The sequence below is a fragment of the Oenanthe melanoleuca genome, chromosome 3 (assembly GCF_029582105.1).
Source record: "Oenanthe melanoleuca isolate GR-GAL-2019-014 chromosome 3, OMel1.0, whole genome shotgun sequence".
Taxonomy (NCBI): Eukaryota; Metazoa; Chordata; class Aves; order Passeriformes; family Muscicapidae; genus Oenanthe; species Oenanthe melanoleuca.
The window spans coordinates 70260513-70282867 of NC_079336.1; the positions used below are offsets into that span (position 1 = coordinate 70260513).

The 22355-nt window shown below is 37.7% G+C and overlaps 1 protein-coding gene across 4 annotated transcripts in view; it reads right to left on the reverse strand.

Moving 5' to 3' along the window:
* Positions 1-985: 985 nt before the first annotated feature.
* The window catches only part of SMOC2 (SPARC related modular calcium binding 2), a 131339-nt gene continuing 109969 nt past the window's right edge, over positions 986-22355 (reverse strand). For 2 of the 4 annotated variants that reach the window (XM_056488282.1, XM_056488284.1), the window contains exons 10-13: positions 7007-7109; positions 6174-6421; positions 4935-4978; positions 986-2545 (exon numbers count right to left, since the gene is read on the reverse strand). In XM_056488282.1, the coding sequence (XP_056344257.1) occupies positions 2525-2545; positions 4935-4978; positions 6174-6421; positions 7007-7109 (416 nt within the window). In that variant the 3' untranslated portion in view covers positions 986-2524. Of the gene's footprint in view, positions 2546-4934; positions 4979-6146; positions 6422-7006; positions 7110-22355 lie in introns of all 4 variants that reach the window. The other 2 variants (XM_056488281.1, XM_056488283.1) reach the window with 1 other exon arrangement.

Consider the following 22355-nt stretch of genomic DNA (forward strand, 5'->3'; position numbering starts at 1 on the left):
AGAACTAATTAATTACTTTGTAAATAATAAACACTGCAGTGTGAGCCTAAGGGCCTATCATGTGGATTCCTTTTTGGTATCAAGGCTGTTCCTAGTTACAAATAGAACATTTATCTCAGTTTAAACATCCTGTGGACATATGGGTTATACAGGAAGCCAAGGGGAATTTAACAAGCTTGCAAGTATGATTCCATTAGGGATCTGGACCCTACCTGGCAGTATGAGAAGTCAGTACTATTTATATTCAAGTGCTCCAATCACTGGAAAATGACATCAATCATTAAAATGATGACACAGAAATGTATACAAAGAGGAAACACCTCATGCTTCAGTCATTGTAGAGTTATTAAATGACACTATGTTGTAGAAATCTTTGGTTTGCCTAAAAACACCTTAGCATTTACTTGCACTTCGACCACTGTTTCAGGCTACTCATTATATAATCACATTGCTAGTTCAAATCTGCCTCCCTACATAACCTCTCAGTTTATATTTAAATTTTTAAACCACAGACATGGCAAAATATTTGGTAGTCTACATTTACATTGTCTCCAAAGGCCATAGTGATGGAACCAAACGCTCCTTACAAAATCCTGCTATTAACCATACTGTGACCACCTAACCAGGCACTGTGAATTCTGAGGGCTTCCTTCTCTCTCCTCATTGTTTCCAGCCAGGCTGAAAGCTGCCCTGCAGCTCACATCACATGGAGGGGAAAAGGTGTCATCTCTATCTATGCCACACTGCACTCTCCTAAGCAGAAACAAGAGACCAGGTCGAAGCTATACAGAGAATTTGAGGAAGCAATGGTATGACTAAGACATGACTGATCTTAAAAGGGAATTCAGTAAAGGCAAGGGAAGAAGATGGATACAGTGTGAGGTCATGAGGTTTCCTGTCAGCTCAAAGCAGTGGTGAAATCATCACTGTGTGTATTCTTCCAAACATGCCTCTCTGTGTTGCAAAAGAAAAGCCACCAGCACAGTTTGATAACATACTAATCTTTAATCTATAAAGAAGATTAATTTCAAAGTTTAACATTATAAAAGAATAACAAATACTTTTTAAAACAAAAATACAAGAAAACACACAGTTGCCTTGGTTTCTCCTGTTGCCAGAGCTTAGAGTACACAAATTCTGGAATACAATTCCATTGCATCCATTGCTTCAAATCACTTCAGAATATGCTGGAATTGAAATGGCACCTTTTGATTCACAAAAAGCTTTTCCAGGTACAAGCTCAAGCAGGGTGCTATTGTGAGTAGCTGGTCACATGTCAGATCCTACACATTATTTTAACAAACCATAATGAAATCACTGCTTGCTGCTACATTCCTGCCTTCTCATGGCAGCTCCTCGATGGCAGTAGTCCTTCCACCACTGCACTGATCAACCCAGCTTCTTGGAACTCACAGTTGTTCAAGAGCAGAACTTCTTTTCATTTGGGCTCCCTGCTTTAGATTCACATCCAGAAGTTCTTATTCCCCTCAGACACCCACATGAAAAAAAGCAATGGGTGGAAGAAATGATGGAAAAAAACTTTTGAGAAGTTTCTTCAGTCAGCAAAGAAAAAGCTTCAGGCAGGGGCAATGTGAGTAGTGCCTCCTCTGGTGGGCACCAAAGGGTTGATAAGAGTAGCCAGGTGTAGGGGAAAAAGGCTTATCCTTCCCTGCCATGATATTAAGGTTTACAATTCTGACCCACACAACCTCTGCTCCTGCTTGCACTGGCCATGGAAACATGCTTTAGGCTGAACCAGACTGGAGTGACACTACAATGCACCTGACTCCTTTTGGGTTTGCTGTGTTAATAACCCAAGTGAAAGCAAACAGGAGAAAAATCCTACCAAAGCTTATTTAAAAAGGCACTTCAAAAATTGATAAAAGGATACATTGTTCTATAAGCATCCCAAGTAGAATAACTGTTTTTTTAATCCATTAGTGGTTGCATTCTCATTGTATGATCTTTGGAAAGCCTAATAATTACAATAAAAACAAAATGAAATAAAATATTGCCACCAATGAAAAAACTGTAAAACTGCAAAACCAAGTAAACAGCAATTTACACAAGTCTCTCAGTCCTGCAAACTTGAAACATTCAACACTGCTTGAACAAGATTGAGAATACAGTAGATTTTTCAGCATAACTCTACTTAAATGACAGTATTAAGAACAATAAGGCATACTATTGAAACCAAAAATACATAGAATCAGGTTTCTATGCTACTGCTTGCCAAAAAGTTATTTTTCAAAAAAAGGTTTAAATGCAAACTTTTACATCTTCAACATGTTTTACATATTTCAGACAACAAAAGAATACACATACATTGTATGTGATAAATTTTCAAAACTAGCCATTACTTTTTCACAGATTAAAAAAAAAAAGTCAGTTTAAATATTTCATTTCTACAAAGTGAATTTACATTTTTTAAGTACAAAGTGCAAATACTACAGTTGTTTTTATTGCCTTTTGGTGAGGAAATCTCCCACATGTCAAAGAGATCTGCCTTGGATTAGTAAGGTGTTCACCCTTGCTTCTTTGAAACCTGTTGAAGGGAAGTTGGGAAAATTTGCATTATTAATGATGTTTGCAATTAGTCCAATATAAAATTCTACCTCTATTTTTCAGCAGTGCCCATATGCCACTATCAGAAGAGAGTTCTGCATAAATATATACAGGGAATAAAAAAATACACCTGGCCACTACCTGAGTCCTATCAGACCCATCCCCTATTTGACCTCTTTTAGAGCAGCCACAGCTACCCCAGTCAGCACATTATGTATGTTCCTCTATCTGCTTTCTTTCAATAAGCTGTTTTTCCACATATGTGAAAAAGCATCTGCTGAAGCACACATAAGCATATATTTAACTAAACTGCTGCAATAAATTAGTACAGAGTAAGCTTTTGAGTGTGTGTCTCCTGAGTGGTGCAAATCTGATCAGGCCTTCTTAGATGGTGGTTTCCTTTGAGCAGCTTCCTTCCAAGTGAGAACCTCTGTGATGAAAACCACCTTCTGCATTTGCAGCCATGTATTGTTCAAGTGTGAAACTGCCAACAGATGGTTTTCTTAGCCAGCCTTAATTTAAGGCTATCATTTGTCAGCAACAGCTCCTAAAATAATTGATGCTGACTCAGCAAAATTATTGGGCAAAATTGAAAAACATAGATGCTCTAAGGACACTTTTATTACCAATTCCACAAGTCAGTATCAGGTTACAGGAAAGAGGAGAGGGTTTCCCATACTTCAAGTGTAATGCACGTGTGCCAGTAATTGCCATCATATAATTAAAATAACCCCTCTGAATGCTCTGGAGTTCTGACAGGATAATTGTTTTCAGGCTGCCTTGTTTAAAGCATAAGTGATTTGTGGGGAAAACCTGAAAAATTAAGACCACAAACACTTGTTTAAACAAATAAACTTATCACATTATTTTAGCTGTGAGAATATTTTATATTCCATCAAAGGTATGTAGGAGGTCTCTGGTAAAAACCACAACCAATGTTGAGCTTGCCTTAGGAAGTGCAAACCCAACATCAAACAAAGAAGAGATAAAAAAAGGGAGCAAATTGACAAGCAACTTTGAGAAGATTTCTCTTAGCTAGTGGGTGGGTTCACCTGGGGTTCAGTTTCCAACAAATTAATCTAGCTTTATGATAGATGGGAAGACATTTACCATAACTAGGATTTTGGGGTATTCATAGCCAAATTTCTATTTTTATAGGTGCAGCATTACCTGAACTGTTCTTATAATATAGTTATATAAATATTTTTTAAACCAGTTCATTATATACTGATACTTTTGTGGGCATTAATAATTTAAGTCCTCTAACTCATACAATAGTGAGGTAAGAATAGTGTGAAGATGACTCTTTTGTTAGACCATTCAAATTACTGAACTCACAAGCCCTTTTTCAAGACCATGGAAAAGTACTAGGAAGGTACAACCATATTGCCCAGAAAAAAAAATTTAGAATAAATGGTTATGAAAACAGATACACACAAATTAAACCCCACTTTTTTAACCTATTTTCCTGGCCTTTCACTTGAGTGCCTCCTTTTCAAATTGCTCCTTTCCTTCATTTAAAAAACTCTGCTTTTGTGCCTTTTGCACCTCTGAACGGCTTGAGTAGCCAAACCTCCACAGACAATATACACTGGTGCTATTTTGAAAAACAAGATCAAGTCTTTGAAAAAAATTTATCAAAAAAATTCACAGATTATGTTGTCAGGGCACTTGACATTTTATTTTCTCCAGTCATTCTACAATTTTAGTTCAAACACAGATTAGCAGACTGATACAAATCCTAGTTCTTCAGCATCATTTGGCTCAGCCAGCAAAAGCATTTGAAAGTGACAGTTCTTTTCATTGCAGTAAGACTTTAAAAGCTGTTTAAAGCCATCATATAATAATGCAGTGGGGTTTGAGAAATGGATAGGTTTTCACAGGGCATGGGAAATGCATGACTTTGTTCATCTCAATAAATGTTAGTTTGTGTCTATAGGGTGACATAAAGGAAAATTGACAGAATTCAGCTAAAGTAAAAGTTAAAAGAAGATTAAGCAGTGCACATTTATGTATGGGAATGCTATCATTCAGGAATGCAGAAGACTCTCGAGGACTTCATTATACTCATCAAACTATCACATATGTCCTATAGGTCAACTTACACTTTCCTAGGAACTTCCACATGAAAGCCTAATCCACTTTGAAAATTATGCACTTTTGCTCTGCACCTGTAACTGACTACTTTAACTTTCCATACATAGAACTTAAGTCAAAATTTGTTAATTGGGATGTTGCTAGACATTTTTCTGGCCACCCTGCAGAATAGCAGATTAAAGCAGTTTGAAGCTGCAATGATGACTGCTAAAACCCCAAGAAATTCAGCCAGGAGAGGCAGAAATGGGGATCTTGCTCTCCTCAGTACTCACCTGCCTGCTGGATGAAGTGCTCTCAGTGTTGGTCCTAGGGACCGCTAAAGGAAGGGAAAGAAAACATCATGAATATGGTTTGCCAGTTATCCTCAAGAACTGAAGCCCTCATTCTGAAAATATATTTTTTAGAGCAGGGTAAGTGCACAGATTTCAATAAATGACATAAAATATTTCAGATCTTCATTGACATATCTACTTTTTTTCTTTCCTCAATACACATGTTGCTTATTTCAAGGAGTTATACTGAAGTTGAACAAAAACATCTCTTGCCAGTTAACACGTCAAATTTGCTTAGAAGATTGCATCTAGACAAGGTTGAGCATTTCAAACTTACTAAATCTTTAGTGGTAAACATACTCTATTATCCCTAGCAGTAAAAAAAGCATGGACAAGCAGACTGTCTGGAAAGCATTGACTTTGATTAAAGATACTGCACATAAACTGGATCTGATTGATAGATGTTTTGAGAGATCTGTTACTGTGAGCCATAGACAATTTACTTCATCAATAAAATGTAGACCTCTTCTGTCTTTCTGCAGTATTCCTTTTCTAGACTTTAATTCAACCAATGAAACTTTTGCTCCATTGTCCTTGCTTCATTTTAAAGTGCCAGACAAAAAAAAAAAGACTTATATTCATTCTTCCACACTTAAAATATGGTGATCTACTGCTGCTGATTAGAATTATTTTTAAATTTTTTTTCCTATTTTCAGGAATTGTGTGATTGAACTCTGCAGGGACTATTATACTTTGTAGTTAGTTGTTCCCCTTCCTACCAGTTTGGCAGCAAGGCAAGGTGAGGTGGCTGTGTATTAGTCCTTATTCCACCTGTCTGGCATACGACCACATTTGAGAAATGATAATTAATTAGGCAGCTCAACCATGTGCTTCCTTCCAGGAATCCAAAAAGCACAGGTGTTATATCAGAACATAGTTCTGTAATAACACTAAACTGGCTTTTTGATGACTGTTATTATATCTTCTTAGCATTCCTACCATAATGAATTTAATGATCGGAATCAATGGGAAGTTTTTGATTCTGTTGGAGCAAAGTGATCCAGAAGAAAGTTTCTTGCCATCTACCCCAAGCAACAGCTGCATAACCTGCAGGTGTATTCTTTTATTTTGTATTACTCTGGCACATATAAATATCTGACTTCATAGGCTTTGAAGAATTCAGAGAAAAAGACAGAGAGAAAAGGTTCTTACTATGGCGTTTCTTTGTTTCTGCTTTACCTTCTTCTTTTGTTACTCCCAAGCAGCCCATTAATTCTTGAACTGACAAGGACTTATCGTTGTTCACATCACAGTATTCCACAAACTTCTTCACACATTTTTTGGGTTTTGATTTCTTTCTCAGGAATCTCTTAAACGGCTTGATTTCCTTCTTGCCAATATCACCACTGGAATTTTTATCTAGCTGTTTGAAATACCAGTGGACGACTCTCTCTTCCAGAGTATGATTTGGATCAGGCTCAGAAACACTGGAACAAGAAAAAAAGATAATTCAGTCTTAATTCAGATATTTAATACCTTTATTTCAGAATAGTTGCATCACTGTGTGAAGTAACCAACTGAAGTTGATCAACAATCAGCATCACCAAATACCAAAGCTCCAATCACAACCCATGATGGATTGTCTTAGAGCTACAGCACCTAAATGTATTGAATTACAGGATAAGCTATAAAAATAAATGCTATCTCCTCAGATAAGTACCTGACCTGCACATGCCCTAAGGTTGACAGCACTCACACTGCATGTGACTGTTGATAGTATTGGTCTGTTTTGCAAGCAACTAGGAAGAATATGAATCAGGAAGGTAGCACACATTCAAGAAATAAAGTCTTGAGAGCAGAACAAAGATGGACACACATTGTGCCAGCAGCTACAGATAAACCCTGAGCTGTGCTGCTGAGAATTCATCTGTCAAGTCTATCTCTGTTTAGTCCACAGTGGTAACTTTGAAGTAAACTCTCCTAGATAGGAAATTCACCCTTTTTGAAGGGTCCTCAAAGCCCTCAACACTCAGTTCACTTTTAAAGACACACAAAAAGGATCTGAAACCCACCGGCTAGAAGACAGTGATGGATCAGAGACTGCGTGCACCATGTCTGTGGACAATGCATCCAAAACACTCGTCAGGAACTCATTCTTCTTGGCCCCAGGACAACCTAGAAAATCAGATTTTTCTTTTCTTATTGCTTGTTTTTACAACATTTCTATTCCAACAATAATTTAGACTTTGAGATAGATATTACTCCCTGTACAAAAATTTCTGTAAATTGTGGGCATGGTCATAACATAATTCTAAGACAAGCATTTTAATTCAGGTACATATCTGTAACAGAACAGGAATAAACAAACAACCTTTTGAACTGAAGCAAGTGTGAATCTGTTTTGTGTACCTTCAGTCCCTTTTTTTCAGTTTTGGCCATTATTTTCCTCCTTTCAGGTGTCTTTAACATGGATGTCACATTTTAAAGAAAACAGCTTTGAAGCAATAGAAGTTTGTATATGGCAGAAGACAGAAATATGGACTAGAAGCTGACAATACTTATTTCAGATTTCCACTTTTGCTCCTCTTACTTTCCACTGGCTTTCTCGACCCATGTGCTTTCAGTGCACTGGTTTTCCTCTCTGTGAAATGACAGTCATCTCCTTGTGTCCTTCCCTTTCCTCTTGGACAGGGGTTACCTAGCACTACACGGCACCTCGCCCAATCAGCTGCTGCTAGTTGGTACTTTGGTTCATACTGTCAGATCCTACAGTCATGCTAGATCATCTTCATAACCACATCCTCTATGCTACAAAGTTCCTCTCTGAAAGAAACTGACAGCATGTTTCAGACACATAATATGTCAGATAAATATATACTGAAAGATCCCCTCTTCAGGCAGCACAGCTGGAGCAGATAAATTCCTCTGACAAGCTCATGGATGTTGACACATGGAGGTTTGCTTATACAATACACCTGCTTCCTCTCCTCTTCCCTAGAGCCCTGAGCCAAACACCAGGTCTTCCTCTAACCCTCTAAACAGCTGAGTTAAAGTATAGGATGATCCATGATCAGTGACATGGAGATTACAAGCTTGAAGCTAGAGCCCGTGGCAGGACTTTCACAGACTATTCTGTGCTGGAAGCCACTTACTATAGCTCTGTTTTAAAGTGAAAAAGGGAAATACTCTCAAGTGTTGTGGAAAAGGAAGATTAGTCAGTCAGTAGGGATTTGGTATTTTATTACATTTCTCAGCAGCCTCTGGAGCTGCATGAGCCTGAAAAGCTTCATCTTGCCCAGCAAATTATTTTTTAATGCATTGCATGTTGATCCAAGGAAATAAACCTGTGTTATATTAGCTCTTGGTTGTGTTGCAGTAAGAATAACTCAGCTATTATGTACAGCAGGAGTACCCACTAGATATTATTGTCTAACACATTCGTGTAGTTATGAGTTCCTTGCCTTTGGCATCAGGGATATTTTATTCCAGTAACTGTAAAAGGTATATAAAAGAAATTCAATTAGGCAAGTTTCACTGCACTAAAAGTACACATATGAAAGCAGTTGTCACTCTGTTAGATATGTCGTGTCCCTTTCTCCTTAATCTTTAACCAGTTGTGGGTTTTTCCTGTCACAACTGGAAAAAGGGAAAAAATAATTGAAAAAAAACCCCAAAAACCCAAAGTCAAACAATCCAGCAGCTATGACTATAAGTTTGAGTTCAGTGAGGCAAGCACTTAAATTTTCTCAGGAAGGAGCAAAAGTTACAAGAGTGGCAAGATATTAATAAGGGAAAGACAGAAAACTGTACCAGCATATTCCCTTCAGAACATATTCTCTAGTGCAAAGAGTTTGCTGTCAAAGTAGTTTCCAGCATTCCAGCCATGAAAGTAAATTGTGCACTTGTGATTGAAATGAGGCCACATAACTTTGCAAGCCACAAAAGCTCATTTGTCCAGAGATGAGCAGGCAGAGGCCAGGCAGTTCTTATAGAGCAGGCACATCCAGCTGTGTCAGCTTGCCAACCTGGATGAATCAAGCAACCAAGTCCTGAGCTCAGTGCTACCTCCTGCTAGCAAGGACAGAACTCTGGGCCAGAGCTGTCCCTTCTAAGGACAGGTAAAAATCTGCTTGAGGCTCCCCATGTAGTCCTATCTTGAATGTTATGAGCTTTATTCATTTCGTGTTGGAGCTGTTATTACCAACTTCAGCCAGGAGCCTAATTCTGCTCCAAACACAAGTTGTGAATTGATATAGGACTTGTGGAAAATGCAAAAAATAAGACCTCAGCATGTAAAAATGCAGCACAACGTGGAGCAAACACAATTTGACTTTTTTGTTTCTCTGTGCTTTTTTTGGATAGTTAATGTCAACATACAATTTGATTTAGGAGCTCCACCTGAATTTTTCACATTATTTAGAAGTATATTTCTGAAACATCTGAAAGAAACAAAAATCTGCTTTAGGTAGTTTCCACTGCTGTCCAGGGAGCTGCTGAGTGTACATATACTACAGATACAGAGATCAAAATACTCACAGCTTGTCATTTATGAGGTACAGCTAAGCAGGGGAAAGTATCAACTTCTAAATTCACAAGAAATCACAGGAAGAAAAAAAATTCCACAGTTTAAAGCCTTTCTCTGACAATTTTCATTAAGAATAAGAAAGGTTTCTAAATGTGTATTTCATAAAGTTGCAATAGCAGTTGACAGCAATAGAAATCTCATAGAAAAGAAAAATTGCTGTTAAAACAAACACAATCGGTTGCTGTGAAACATTTTAAATTATAACTCTACTACTTAATGTAAAATGACACCCCACAAAATCCTCATCAGTTAAATACAGAGAAAATATTCATGCTCTCCCAATTTTAAGTTTTGCTGACATGTGGGCAAATCACACAGCAATCTACCCCACAGTGAAATCTCTGTTCATTGCAGGTGTTACTAACTCAGAATAATACCCTGGAGGCTTCATGCTGAGCTTTAATTTTTAACAAATTTGTGGATGAACTGGCAAGACTAGGGGAGCTGTTGCTTGATTGTAATGAATAATTCCCTCTTATTGGGCTAAATACAGAAAGGGAAAAACTAGTCTCTTATGGGAGCTTTATGCCTCTTGCTATGGTTTATAGGCTTCAGTTTCTTCTGTAGCTGCCTGTCCTATGTGGATTTGACAGCTTACAAAAATAGTAATTTGTTGTTAAAGGGTGGAAGGTGAAACCACATGGGGTTAACATACAGGTTCAGAATGCAGACTGAAGTGTTTGCTTTAAGGATAGTGTAACCCAGAGTAAACTTGAGACAAACAAATACATACAACAAATGACAGGAATACACAAACACCTAATTTGAACTATAATAAAAATGAAATCAGAGAATCATCATTATGCTTTTTATCTCTGATATATATACATTTCTCTGTACACATAACTACTTTTAGGACTGAGAAGGGATTTTTGAAGTTAAATGTGTGGGGAGGTTTTCCATAAACATTCTAAAATATGTACCCTAGTGCCTTAGATCTCCCTGCTTGGTTGATAATAATCTACTACTGTCAGTCTTGAAAGATTATCTTTTACAACATATCTGAAATCATGGCTAGAAGAGCATTTTGTTAATTTCTGTAAAAATGGGAATCCAATAGATAAGATTAGCCACCTGAAAAGGGATTTTATATTAATCTTCCTGCAAGAGAGGAAACTGCCTTGATTCTGTATCCTAGAAGGACTGAAGGCATTATTACAGTCTCCTTGTAAACATCCATCAGGTATTAATACTTATTTATAATTTCAGTTTTATTTTTTTTCTCCTAAATATTCATACAATTTAAAAGAATTAAGTTAAACTCAGAGACAAATTCTCTTTCATATGTCCTTACCCAAATTTAAAAAAATAAGTAAATAGAATACAGTGGATATCAGCTGTAGGAGGGCAACTGATCCATTGCTTTTTAGCCCCAGATCTCCATGTCTTCCAGGAAAGAAATATTATTTCTCAACAATGCAGGAAGCAGGTTTCAGTTCTTAACATGTATTTAATTTTATTTCTATTACTATTTAAAAATTATCTTTCTGTTCTAATTTCAAGGGACACCCACACACTAAAGAGTTAACAAATGATGCTCTCCCAAGACCCTACCCTTCAACCCTAGGCATTCATATAATACCAAAGTGCATTGAGGGGGATTTGTTGAACTTGAGCCTGCTGAAATGAGATGTCCCACCCATAATAGTTATTTAAGCTCAGTATAAAGGAACCCATTCAGAAGGCATTCATCCCAACTACCTGAGGGTTTTTTTCCCTTGGAATAGAAGAGAATCTCCCTTAAAATGTTTCACTTCTTCCCTGTTATCTGAAGAAGCCCAGACAGATAACTTCTATTCCCAGGTGGTGTTAAACTGCTTGTGATTAATTCGATATGTATCTGTTTTATAAATAGATTTAGACTCCCACTACTCTCCTATTCTTTGGGTAAATGTGAAAGAAAGAAGGGATAATATTCATAGCAGAAACACAAGATCCTATAAGCAGCTTTTGCAGGCAACTGAGTGACAAAGACTGGGGCATTTGTTGATAGGAAAAACAGTCCATTACATTTATTTCAGTTCCTGTACTATTATTACTAAACAAGAAAAAGAAAATGGTATCAGAACATCAAAGCATAAGACAGGCAATGTGAAAGGGCTGACTTCTGATTACCACTTTTTAGTTTGGTTTTCCCTTCAGAAACTTTGAAGGGCTTTTGAAAAGGAAATTTCTTACTGCTAACAGCTCTGAGAGGTCACTGTGACAACAAGGAGTGATAAACCAATTGAAACACTGTAATGCCTTCAGAGGCCATCTAGCCAAATATCAATGCCAAACTTGAGAAAGTCTTTGATCTTCTTTGCCATTCTTAAACACTCTCTTGTAGACCTTTACCTTTCTAGATTTGACTGCAAATAGGGAAAAAAGCCTAAAAATTCAGATCACAAGGAGTTGTGCCTCTTTACTACTTGACTGGATCCAAGAAAACTGATGTTTCTATTTGGCAGCCAATGCCTACAGAATATCTACTTCACTTCTGGAGGCCAAAGACATCTCAGCTGAGAAGGAACTGACATTCTGAATATTTACAAGCAAACTTGTAGCCATTAGAGGCTCATGACCTCGGCTTGAGCATGACCTGCAATGCAACCATGTGGGTCCAGCTCCAGGGGAGGAAACACAGTGCATCTCACTGAAGTTTTGGCACAGTGACAGAAGTCAATCATCCCACTAATTAAGACACAGAGGAGAGCTTAACAAATTAGAAAGGGGCCCAAAAATGTGTAAAAGAGAAAAGCAACTAGATCTGATTTTCAAAATGTTATACTTCTTGTATTATATACTGTATTTCATGACTGCCTGGACCTGAGATAAACAGCTGGTACCTGTGACTGCTACAGTAGCACTTTTAAGAATAGCTTATTAAATGGAAAGATTTTGGAATCCAGTTTTATATAGCATGACAGGCATCTGAATCTCCCCATTATCACTCAGAGAGTCTTAACAATTAGAACCAATAGAGAGCAACAATGCAGTTATTTTTTGGTAGACATTTATTATTTCCAATTCACTTGTATTTTCATCATGTTGTTATGTTTCCTCTCAGGAGGAGGAGTATGAAAGAAAACACATTTAATTACCTTCATTTCAAAATCCATTAAAAAGGAAAAGCTATTACAAAGAACGTATGTTGTTGTAATTATGGAAGTGACCTCAGAAATAAGGTGCATAATTCTGGTCTCTTGATGGAAAAATTGAACTATGGGGACTTGACTTAGTGGGGATGTTTCTTACATTACTTAATTAATCTAAGCAGCCTGCTCCTTCGGAAACCTTCGTGAAATATAGCCTTTTCTACAAAATGATGTTGATTTTAACTTTTCTGGCTATCTCCTACTGAGACTTTTACCGCTGGAAGCAAAAGCTGAAAATCCTCAAAGCATCCACTAGCATCTAAAGCCACAAAAAAGGTCTTTATTCAGAGCCTAAGAACCAATGGTCACTAAATCAAAAGAAGGAAATTCAGAGCTGTTGGGCTAAGGCTAATTCCTATTAGAGCAATTTTCTAAGAGTCCCCATGCACAGAATGGTATCTTGTGTGATTCTTATGCAATCATAACACAGGATGGATGGAAGATTAGCACTTCACAAGGATACCTTTTTGAACATGATGGATCCTTCCAGATACACCTTTTTCAAATATACCATTGAAACATTCATTGTTTTGGGGGTTGATTTGTTTTGTTTTTAAAAAAGAATCAATAAAGATGGTACAGAGGAATGCCAACCTGTGGCACACAAACTGAGACTTTCACAGGTGCAGTGACCTGGAGTCTCTTGAATCTGGAAATAAAAGCAGTGGTAGAACCATATAATGCAAAACTAAGTGCTACCAGGGCTGAAAGCATATTGTTGGATGGTAAAGAATGAGATGCAAAAAAACAGATGGGGAAGGGAGGAGCAGAAAGGAGGCAGAAGATCTAATCATATTGCAAGCAGTCATGTAATGTATCAGTCTTTACTCTTGCTTTATTTTGCTTATACCTATGAGTACTGAACTTACATTAAGAGACAAATTTGCACCACTTTTATCTGATTACTTTTTTCTCCCTCCCTTCCATAACTGGCAAGTGACAGATATAGAAATTGGATATCCAACACAGAAGGAAGCTAGAATTAATGGCAGGCAGGCATGGCCGTTTCTTGGAACATTAACTATATATTGAGTTGTAATTCAGAATGGATTTTTACAGCAGTCATTAAAAGAGGTTTATAAAATTGAAATCCTGGAAGTAACTGAAGTGAAATAGGAGTCAGCAAGTACCACTAAAGCATTACTTGAACACCATGGAATGAAACAGTCCTTGGAAACCTGGCATCACAAAAGTCTCCCTTCCTCTTTATGCAGTTTTAATTTGGGATCTCCAGTCGTGTTACCTTTCCTGGAATACTTTCCATTAAACATGATAGATTTCCTCTGCAAATATAATTTCAAATCTCATTGACTCATCCTTTGATGATAAAAAACTGTAAGATGACTAATAAGGAAAAAATAAATACAACTTACAATTCCTCAGTAAGAAACTCTTACAAGGTGTGAAATTACACAAGAATGAAATGTCCCTAGTTCCTGCTGAAGGAGGTGGACATACTATGACAGACTGAATAGGCCCAGGCTTTAATAATTAGACACTAATTATTTAAAGTAAAGATGATGGTCCACTCCTAATTCAACAATACCCAGCTCACTTCTCCAGGATTGACAGCAGGTTCTTAAACCACTTTTCTTTGCAAATAGACCTCTATTTAGACCAGATCCCCAAGTCAAATACAGTACTGTGTTCTTCATTAAACAATAATAAACTAAATGCTCGAGTAATGATGAACTGGATTTAATCCCACAAAAAGCAGGCAACTGAGAATTAACCGCGCCACCCTTAATTTGCAATTTACAGTAAGCACTGAGGAAATGAACACATCCCACTTGGTAGCAGAGATCCTGCAATGACAGAAGCACAATGGAGCAAATTAAGGATGGAGATTAATGTAATTATGGTTCTAAAGTGTCTGCCAGGAAGGATGCAATGCAGCTGACTTCATGTAAAACAGTTTACAGTGGTTTGATTACAAAATACCTTGGGTCACTTTACAGCAAGAAGATCCAATTCCATGATAACACTCTGTTAAGGATTATGAGGACATTTTCCTCACTGGACCCCTAGACTGTAGGTGAGTTTCATTGCGTGTAGTGTGGTCTGCTGTCCCCTGTGCATGCCCAGCACTCAGGTAGGTACCCAGCTAATGAGCCATGCCAAGCAGCCATGCCAAGGACTGCATTTCCTTGTGTTTGTGCAGAAGCCCACCCTGTCAACCTCAGCAGATGCCATGAAGTGTAATTCTAACCAGGTTCCAGAGTCAGCTGACTCTTGGGATGAACAGGTAATATCCAAAGGGGCTGAGGAAAGAGGTTATTGAAATGTGAAAACCAGCCTTACTGACTGTGGGACTCTACAGGAAACAGAGAAATATCCTATCATTCCCCTCCAGACATCAGGCATGGTCTACAAACCAACATGGCCCCATTTTACACACAGGCTGACCTGACATGGCATGCTGCAAGACTGGGCATGTGTAGGTAGTTACAGCAGTGTGTGTGCACAGTTTCTGGAGCAGGCCATGGAATCTCATTTGTTGATAACACAGCAATAGAAACATATGAGCGAGGCTCTCAGGTGTCTTATTCTGTGATGCTGAGTGAAGGGAGAGAGATGGAAACAAGACATCATGTAAAAATTTTGTGCCCTGGGTATTGCAGGGGATAGGGGAAATACAACCTGAGTGTACAACAGCAGCATCCCAAATGCTCAGATCCCAGCAAAACTGAGTCCTTGCTGGGCATGTATACTAACCTGACTTCCAGCCATATATTTTGCAACAGTGCTTGCCTGCTGGTGAATGCAACTGAAATAATGACTCCATAATTCACACACCCCACATTTCCATTCTAACTCTACTGGGAATAATTCTTTGGTGTAAATATGCATACTCCAATGCTGATATAGTACATAGTGGTAATTTCCATTACAAAGGAATGAATGTAAACACTCTTATTCAAAACTAGAAATCCATATTCCATACCTGCAGATACTCAATACTGAGAATTCCAACACTATCAATCTATGAACTTTGCATGACTGAAGTAAACAAGTCCTATGCAGATAGCTATATAAGGGGTCACATGCAAGACTGTCAAAAATCACTTGGTCTTCTATTGCTGGTCAAAATCAGGAGGCAAAAAAGAATGTAATGAGCAGGAGAAAATAAAAAAAAAAACCAAAAAACCCCAGACACTTAAACCTTTAAAAATGCCTAGGATTAGATCAAGAAATTCAACATGTATGTGTGGATTACGAGGAAAAGGCAAACAGTTACAACCCATCCATTCCATCAACTGATATAAGCACATTTGCAGAGAATTTTACAAGAAGTTTCAATTACGTGTGCCATTGCAAAGACTAGAGCTTAAGCCAGAACAATTTTTTTGGAAAGGACATGAATATATGGTAAGGGCAGCAAAAGGAGGAGAAAAGCATGGAAATTGGAGAGAACCAGGGAGAAAATCAAGGGAGAGAAGAGAGACATGGAAACCAGTGGAGAAAAAAGCTGCTTGAAGTTCCAAGCAGGCTCACAGCCTGTGCTCTGACACAGACACCTCCAACAGCACTGACAGAATATTCATCTTCCTCCCCCATTCTCCTCCAAACAAAACTGTGGTTCACTGAGATAGCTCTGGCGTTCACATGAACTGGCTTCTGGGGGTTTTGTTTTCTCTGCTTCTGCCAAAGCCATGTGGATAACATGGCTGAATCTCTGCATCTTTAGCTGCATTTGCAGGGAGAGAAGGGTTTTATATCTTCCTACTGCTTCTGGCACTCTCAGTATGTGACCACGAAGTTGCTCTCTCTCGGCCTGGCCAGGAAACAATTCCATCATGTGGAAATAGTCAGGAGTGGGTAGTTTATATTTTACTCTGGTGCAAAATGAGCTTTTTAATGCCTTTTTTTCTTTTTCTTTTTTTTTTAAGAGAAAAACACCCTATCCCATCTTGGCCAAATAACTTGGTGATGAGGGCACGCAGCTGAGATGGAGGAGACAGAGGTTCAACTCCCTGATCCAAACCAGACAGAGCAGGGAGTTGAAACCTGGCCTGCTGTTATCCCAGTGGAATACCCTAATCTCTGACACTAGAGAGTTAGGTTCAATTCCCTGCTCTGTCTGGTTTGGATCAAGGATTTGAACCTATGTTCTTTCCTCTTCAGCTGAGTACTCTAATCATCAAGCTATTGTGTGTCCACAGAAGGGTTCCTTTTGCTGTGAGCAATCCCTCAGAACAAAGAGAATGTCAGAAACCATTCCTATTGCTACATTAAAACATTTTCTCCAGCAGAATAAAAATAGCATCAGAACTGGACAGCATGTTCTTTAAGTCAGGGCTTCATCCTGCATGGCATAACGAAATGCAATCAGCATCTTCCAAAAAGTCTGGCAAGTGTGTCAACAGAGTCTTCTCACTAGATCAATTTAATTCATGAGCTTAAAAAAAAGCATGGACTTCAGTGCTTTGCTGGATAAAGGCACTGCACTTCATAGTCTGAAGAGTCAAATTCTCAAGTATAAAGGGGTTTTTTTTGCCTTGCATGTTTTGGTCTTGGGGCTTTCTGCCTCACAAACAACAGAGTTGTGTGAATGGATGCTTAAGCAGCACTCTATCATTCTTCTACACTATAAGCCACTGCTTAAAACTTTTTTTCAGCATATACAAAAGAGAAGCCTCTTGTTTGATTAAAAAAAAACACATTAAGTATGTTGGATTTTATTTTCTAATTTTAAATCTGTTCAATTTAAAACTGAGCATTTAAGCTTCTCTATTATTCAATATAAGTATTTCACTTAGGGACTTAAAAGAGTAGACAATACAACTTCCAGTGCTATAAAGTTGAATTCAGAGAACACTGGAAAATATAGGGCAGCTGGAGGGAATCAAACACTCAGATGTCATGGAAAAGAGTGAAAAAAAAAGAGATACATTATTTTTAGGAGCAAGAAAAAGCATAGGGTACTTCAGTGGTTCTATCTCAACCTGACAATTTCCATTCACAACACAGAGCACAACCTTAATTTCTGTCACTTTTTTAAAATTTTAAAATTTTAAAGTTTTATTTTCACGAGAATGGTTTCATTCAATTGTCTAAATTTTTAATAAAAAGGGAATGGGGTTCTCACACAGTACCTTCAATGATGTCAACAACTTTAGGACTCAACTTAGTAAAGAATCTAGGTTTGTCTATTATATCAAGTGTATCTTGGGTTGTTCTGATGGAGCAGAATCAATTTGATCTATGAATTTCATGAATGCTTGAAGATAAAAACATCTGTTGAGATGAGGGGAGAGGATGAGAGCTCCAAATTCTAATTTTACAATAAATTTTTAGTGAACTTTATCAAATCTATTTTCTGGGGGTTTTTCTTCTACATGAAAAGGATCACTTTTCATCTCTCAAGTATTTGAGAGATTCCATTAATTATGCTGAAATGTTTGGCAATGGTTACCAGGAAACAGTGAAAGAGAATATAAATGCCTAGCTATCAAAGCACACTTTACAGAATAAATTGCTCTTCTTTTATGACAGACATTTATCTGTTGACTCTACTGAAAATATAATGAGTATAGAATGTCCCCACTTTATCTGTCCTGTATTACAGTGTTCTGCTTTATCTGTAAACAGAGATAAATCACTAAGAAGAAAACTTGGGCTTGCGGAATTAGTCTTTTGCTGTTAAGTACAAATTTTGGATTGGCTACAAGAAAATTAATTCAATTAATTCCTACCTCTCTCCAAATTACAAATGTTACTAAGGAAAAGTTCTGAAGCTAAATATCTGAGAGAGAAAACAAATCCTAACATTAGCCATCCTATGAGTTCCACCAAAGGTATAAGGCATAAGAAGGTACTCTTCTCTTTCTGTCTAGTCAAGCATCTTATGAAATCCATTGTAGAAAAAGGAAAAACTTTAACATCAAGACATTCACTGTACCCCACAATGAGCTCACTTTTTGTTATCAACTATATAATTACAATTAGAGTAAGATACAGTGGGTCTAATCTGGCTTTTTCGTTTTTGTTTTTTTTTTTTTACTCCCCCTTCAGACAACCACATTTGATTTCAAATGAAGAGTTCAGGTTTAACAGATTCATTCAGGTAACAGTTTCATGATAAGAAATTCATGCCTCTCCTTTCATATTAAACCAGAGTTTTCTGACCCGCTTCCCAGGGCAACTTTCCTTGGGTGGACTGTAAAGAATCAGAGCAGTTTATATCTGCTCACATTCCTCCTTCCCTCACTGCCTTCCACTCGGAGTGACTATCAAGTGAAGCCTGTCTGCAAGATGCCTCACAGCCAGATACAGAGGAGAGCTAGCAGCAACAAAGCATTCACCCGAACGCCCAGCTCGGCCTCCAAGCTCAAATCTCAAGCAGCTAAGGAATTTGACAAAACAAGGTTTCACTGTAGAATAAACCATGCAGTTTTCACTCTCCCAGAAGAATCTTGCTTTCCCAAATAACCCTAGTTTAACCATGCCACCTGCCTATGTCAGGGAAATTAATGAACTTCAAAAGTAAAAACAACTCGGATGAAGAACAAGCCCTGTTTTTCTAAACATCAGAAATGCCAGCACCACAGCAGTGTGCCTTCTTTTCACCAAGCCACACAGGGAACTCCAAATTAAAGCCCGATTCCTGGACCTTACATGTCCAGCCACTGCACTGCACATTCATCTCTTTCCTCAATTTAGTTGCCAACTTTGCAGAAACACTGTGTGATGCATGGCTGGAACCATGAGCTTGGCTCCAAGAGAACTGTATACCCTGTTAATACTGGGGTCAAAATACCTGTTTAAAGAAAATAATTTTTATAGGATGTTCAAGTAAGTGATTTTTTTTTTGTTATCCCTATTGGATTAAACTTTTCCTCTTGACAATTGCACCTAGTGAACAAAATGCTACACATAAATCCTGGACAACTCATAGAACTAATGAAATGTACTTGTAAACATGTGAGACACAGATGTGGCTATGTTTGCCTTCATTTTTTCATCAAGAAGGAGGAACAAGGGAAAAAGAAACACAGCAGACAAAGGATGAAATCAGCATTGTGTCCAAGCAAGTGGTCAACTGAAATAGAAAACATGATTTCAAACAGCTCATAATAGATTGGCACTTTGGTGTTTGCAAAAAAAAAAATTAAATTTAGCCCAGATTGCAACGGGAAAGTTTAACTGGAAAAATTAGTAAAACTTAAGGAATTCAGAGGACAAAGTATTTTTATACAAAAGAGACCAGTCGCCTTTGATTCAGTAGGAACCCAACTAAGTTCAGTCAGAGAATAATAATTCCTTTCAAAATTTGACATTAGGATTGTATATATAATATTAATTATTTTTATCCATTACTTTGGTTCAATTTGATATGGTAATGTCAATGACACCTAGAGCATGAACTCCCTGTAGGTGCTGTTTATGAAGTTTAGATGACCCCAACATCTACAGTCCAGCTGGTGTTCTAATTATGCTGAACTGTGCTTTGCACAAAGCCGATAGGAAAACTTGGATCCAGCTGAACTACTAAGGAGGAAGGGAGATATTTACCAAGAGCTCCTAATTAACTAAGTGTCCTGGCCTGCCAGCTGTAAAAAATCTCGTATTGTATAAAGAAAGTAGTCCTTTGATATATATACAGCATACGATGCATCAATCACATTTTTTCAGAAGTAATCTTCCAGCTTTTCTAAGACAAAAGATGATGAGACAGTTATAAGGACTTCAAATTTTTTTTCTCATGCTTAAGTACACTCCAATCTTTTAATAGAGAAATGAGAAATCTGAAAGATGAGAAATCTGAAAGATAGTGTGCAAAGTGCTGAAAAATGTGGCTATTTCAAGTGCTGTACATGGTAACCTACCACTCAGTGGCCTTAAGACACATAGAAAGCTGTGGATATGCTCAAAGAGTCACATGCAGTGAACCCAGCATTGCCTGAGGCTGTTGAGCTCACTGACACAGCATAGAGTAACTCTTCTGCCTCGAAGGAATGTGCAACAGAACCAGCTCTAGGCAAAAAAATGCAGGCACATACATGTGTCTACAGGGAAAGTGGGCTGGTCAGAGCAGGTCATCCCACCTCTGGTAGGGGAATAATTCAAAACCCCTGCTAAGTCCCACTGACAGGGAAATACAAAAAGAGCTCGTTCATCACATCTCAGCCCCAGCCTGGACTCATGCCTGTGCAGGCTTGGCCTCTGCCATGTCTGCAAGGAGCTGAGAACCTCAACTCATCTCTGCACAGTGGTGCACACAGAGGGTGTCAGCCCAGCCTCATGTCTTGCAGCCCCACCAGAGTCTGGAGTTTGAACTGCCTGGCTCCAGAGTAGGAGAGCTGGGGCAGAAGTAAGAATCTCCACTCAAACATCTGGAGAGAAGAGGATGTGACATCCTCCCTCCAGTTCCCAGTATCCCTCCCCAGAGATACCTGGATTGAAATACTGACACTCCTTGAAACCTCCTAATGACACTTGCTACTGATTCTAATTTGCTCTTTCCTTCTGTGAAATAAAAGGCAAGAAAAACATTAATATCAGAGTTATCTTTAGTGAGCTCTTTGTAGGTATCCTGTCCTAGTTATTGGTTTCCTTTATATCATTTTACACCCTAACAGAACTCATTACAGTGAGACTATTTTCAATTCAAAGCAATGAATTAAAAGCAGAATTTGAACAACAGTTTCATAGATAAAATAAAATAAAATTCTTGTTTAGAGCTGCCAAGCATACAATTACAAACTTACTTTCAAGAAGTTATGTATATAATAATCTGGATGATACCAGCTATTGAAAATATTGGTAAAATATATATTTACTTTTTCTTGTTCTTAATACAGTGACACAATTAATTTTAAATTTTTCAAAACAAAATCACTGTTCTTATATTTGCATAGTACAGTCAGCTTCAGTGAGCTTAAGTAAAACTGTGATTTCTTTCTCTAAGGTGCATCACAACAATTCATTACAAACAGCAGAGATAGGACACAGCTCGCAGAATGGCTTTGGTTCATTTCAAAACATGAGAAAACTATTGAGAATATATGTGGAATACAGTTGTAACTAGAACCTGTTAATGATCCTTTCCTAGGACTGTGAGTTGAGAGATATAAGAGCATCTCTGTCTGTAAATGTGAATTTTAGTATAAATACAGACTTAAATTTAGGGCTATGTTAGCTATCACATAAATATTTTAGTCTACATAAATCAGAAACACATTATTCCTGTGTGATGAAATTACTAGCACACATAACCCCAAAAAGCACCAGTAGAAATCACTGTACTCAATGCACCCTCCTAAACCTTGCACAAGTACATGTTGCTTTGGGAAAAAAGAATCCAAAACTCTCTTGTATAAATATTTCTGAGAATTTTAAGAACATTTTATTAGGAATATTTTTACATCCTTCCAGCTCTTTCTTCGATAGTGTGAATTCAGCTATAAAGATCTCAGAGAGAGACAAAAATTCTAACTAATAAAACCCTTCTCTAAATAACTCCAAACTAACTTTCTGCATTCAAAACCTAAAGGACAAATACCAGATATACTGAAAAATTTCCAAGGATAGAAATACGTGCTAAATATCCTAATGAAAAAACAGTAATCTTTTATTTTCCGTGGTTCAGAGATATTGTTTTGTGACCATTTAAACATTACTTCTCTGAACTGAAATTACAATATGGATGTTTCCAGCATACATGAGAGAGTAACTCTGTTTAGTCACTGATAACTA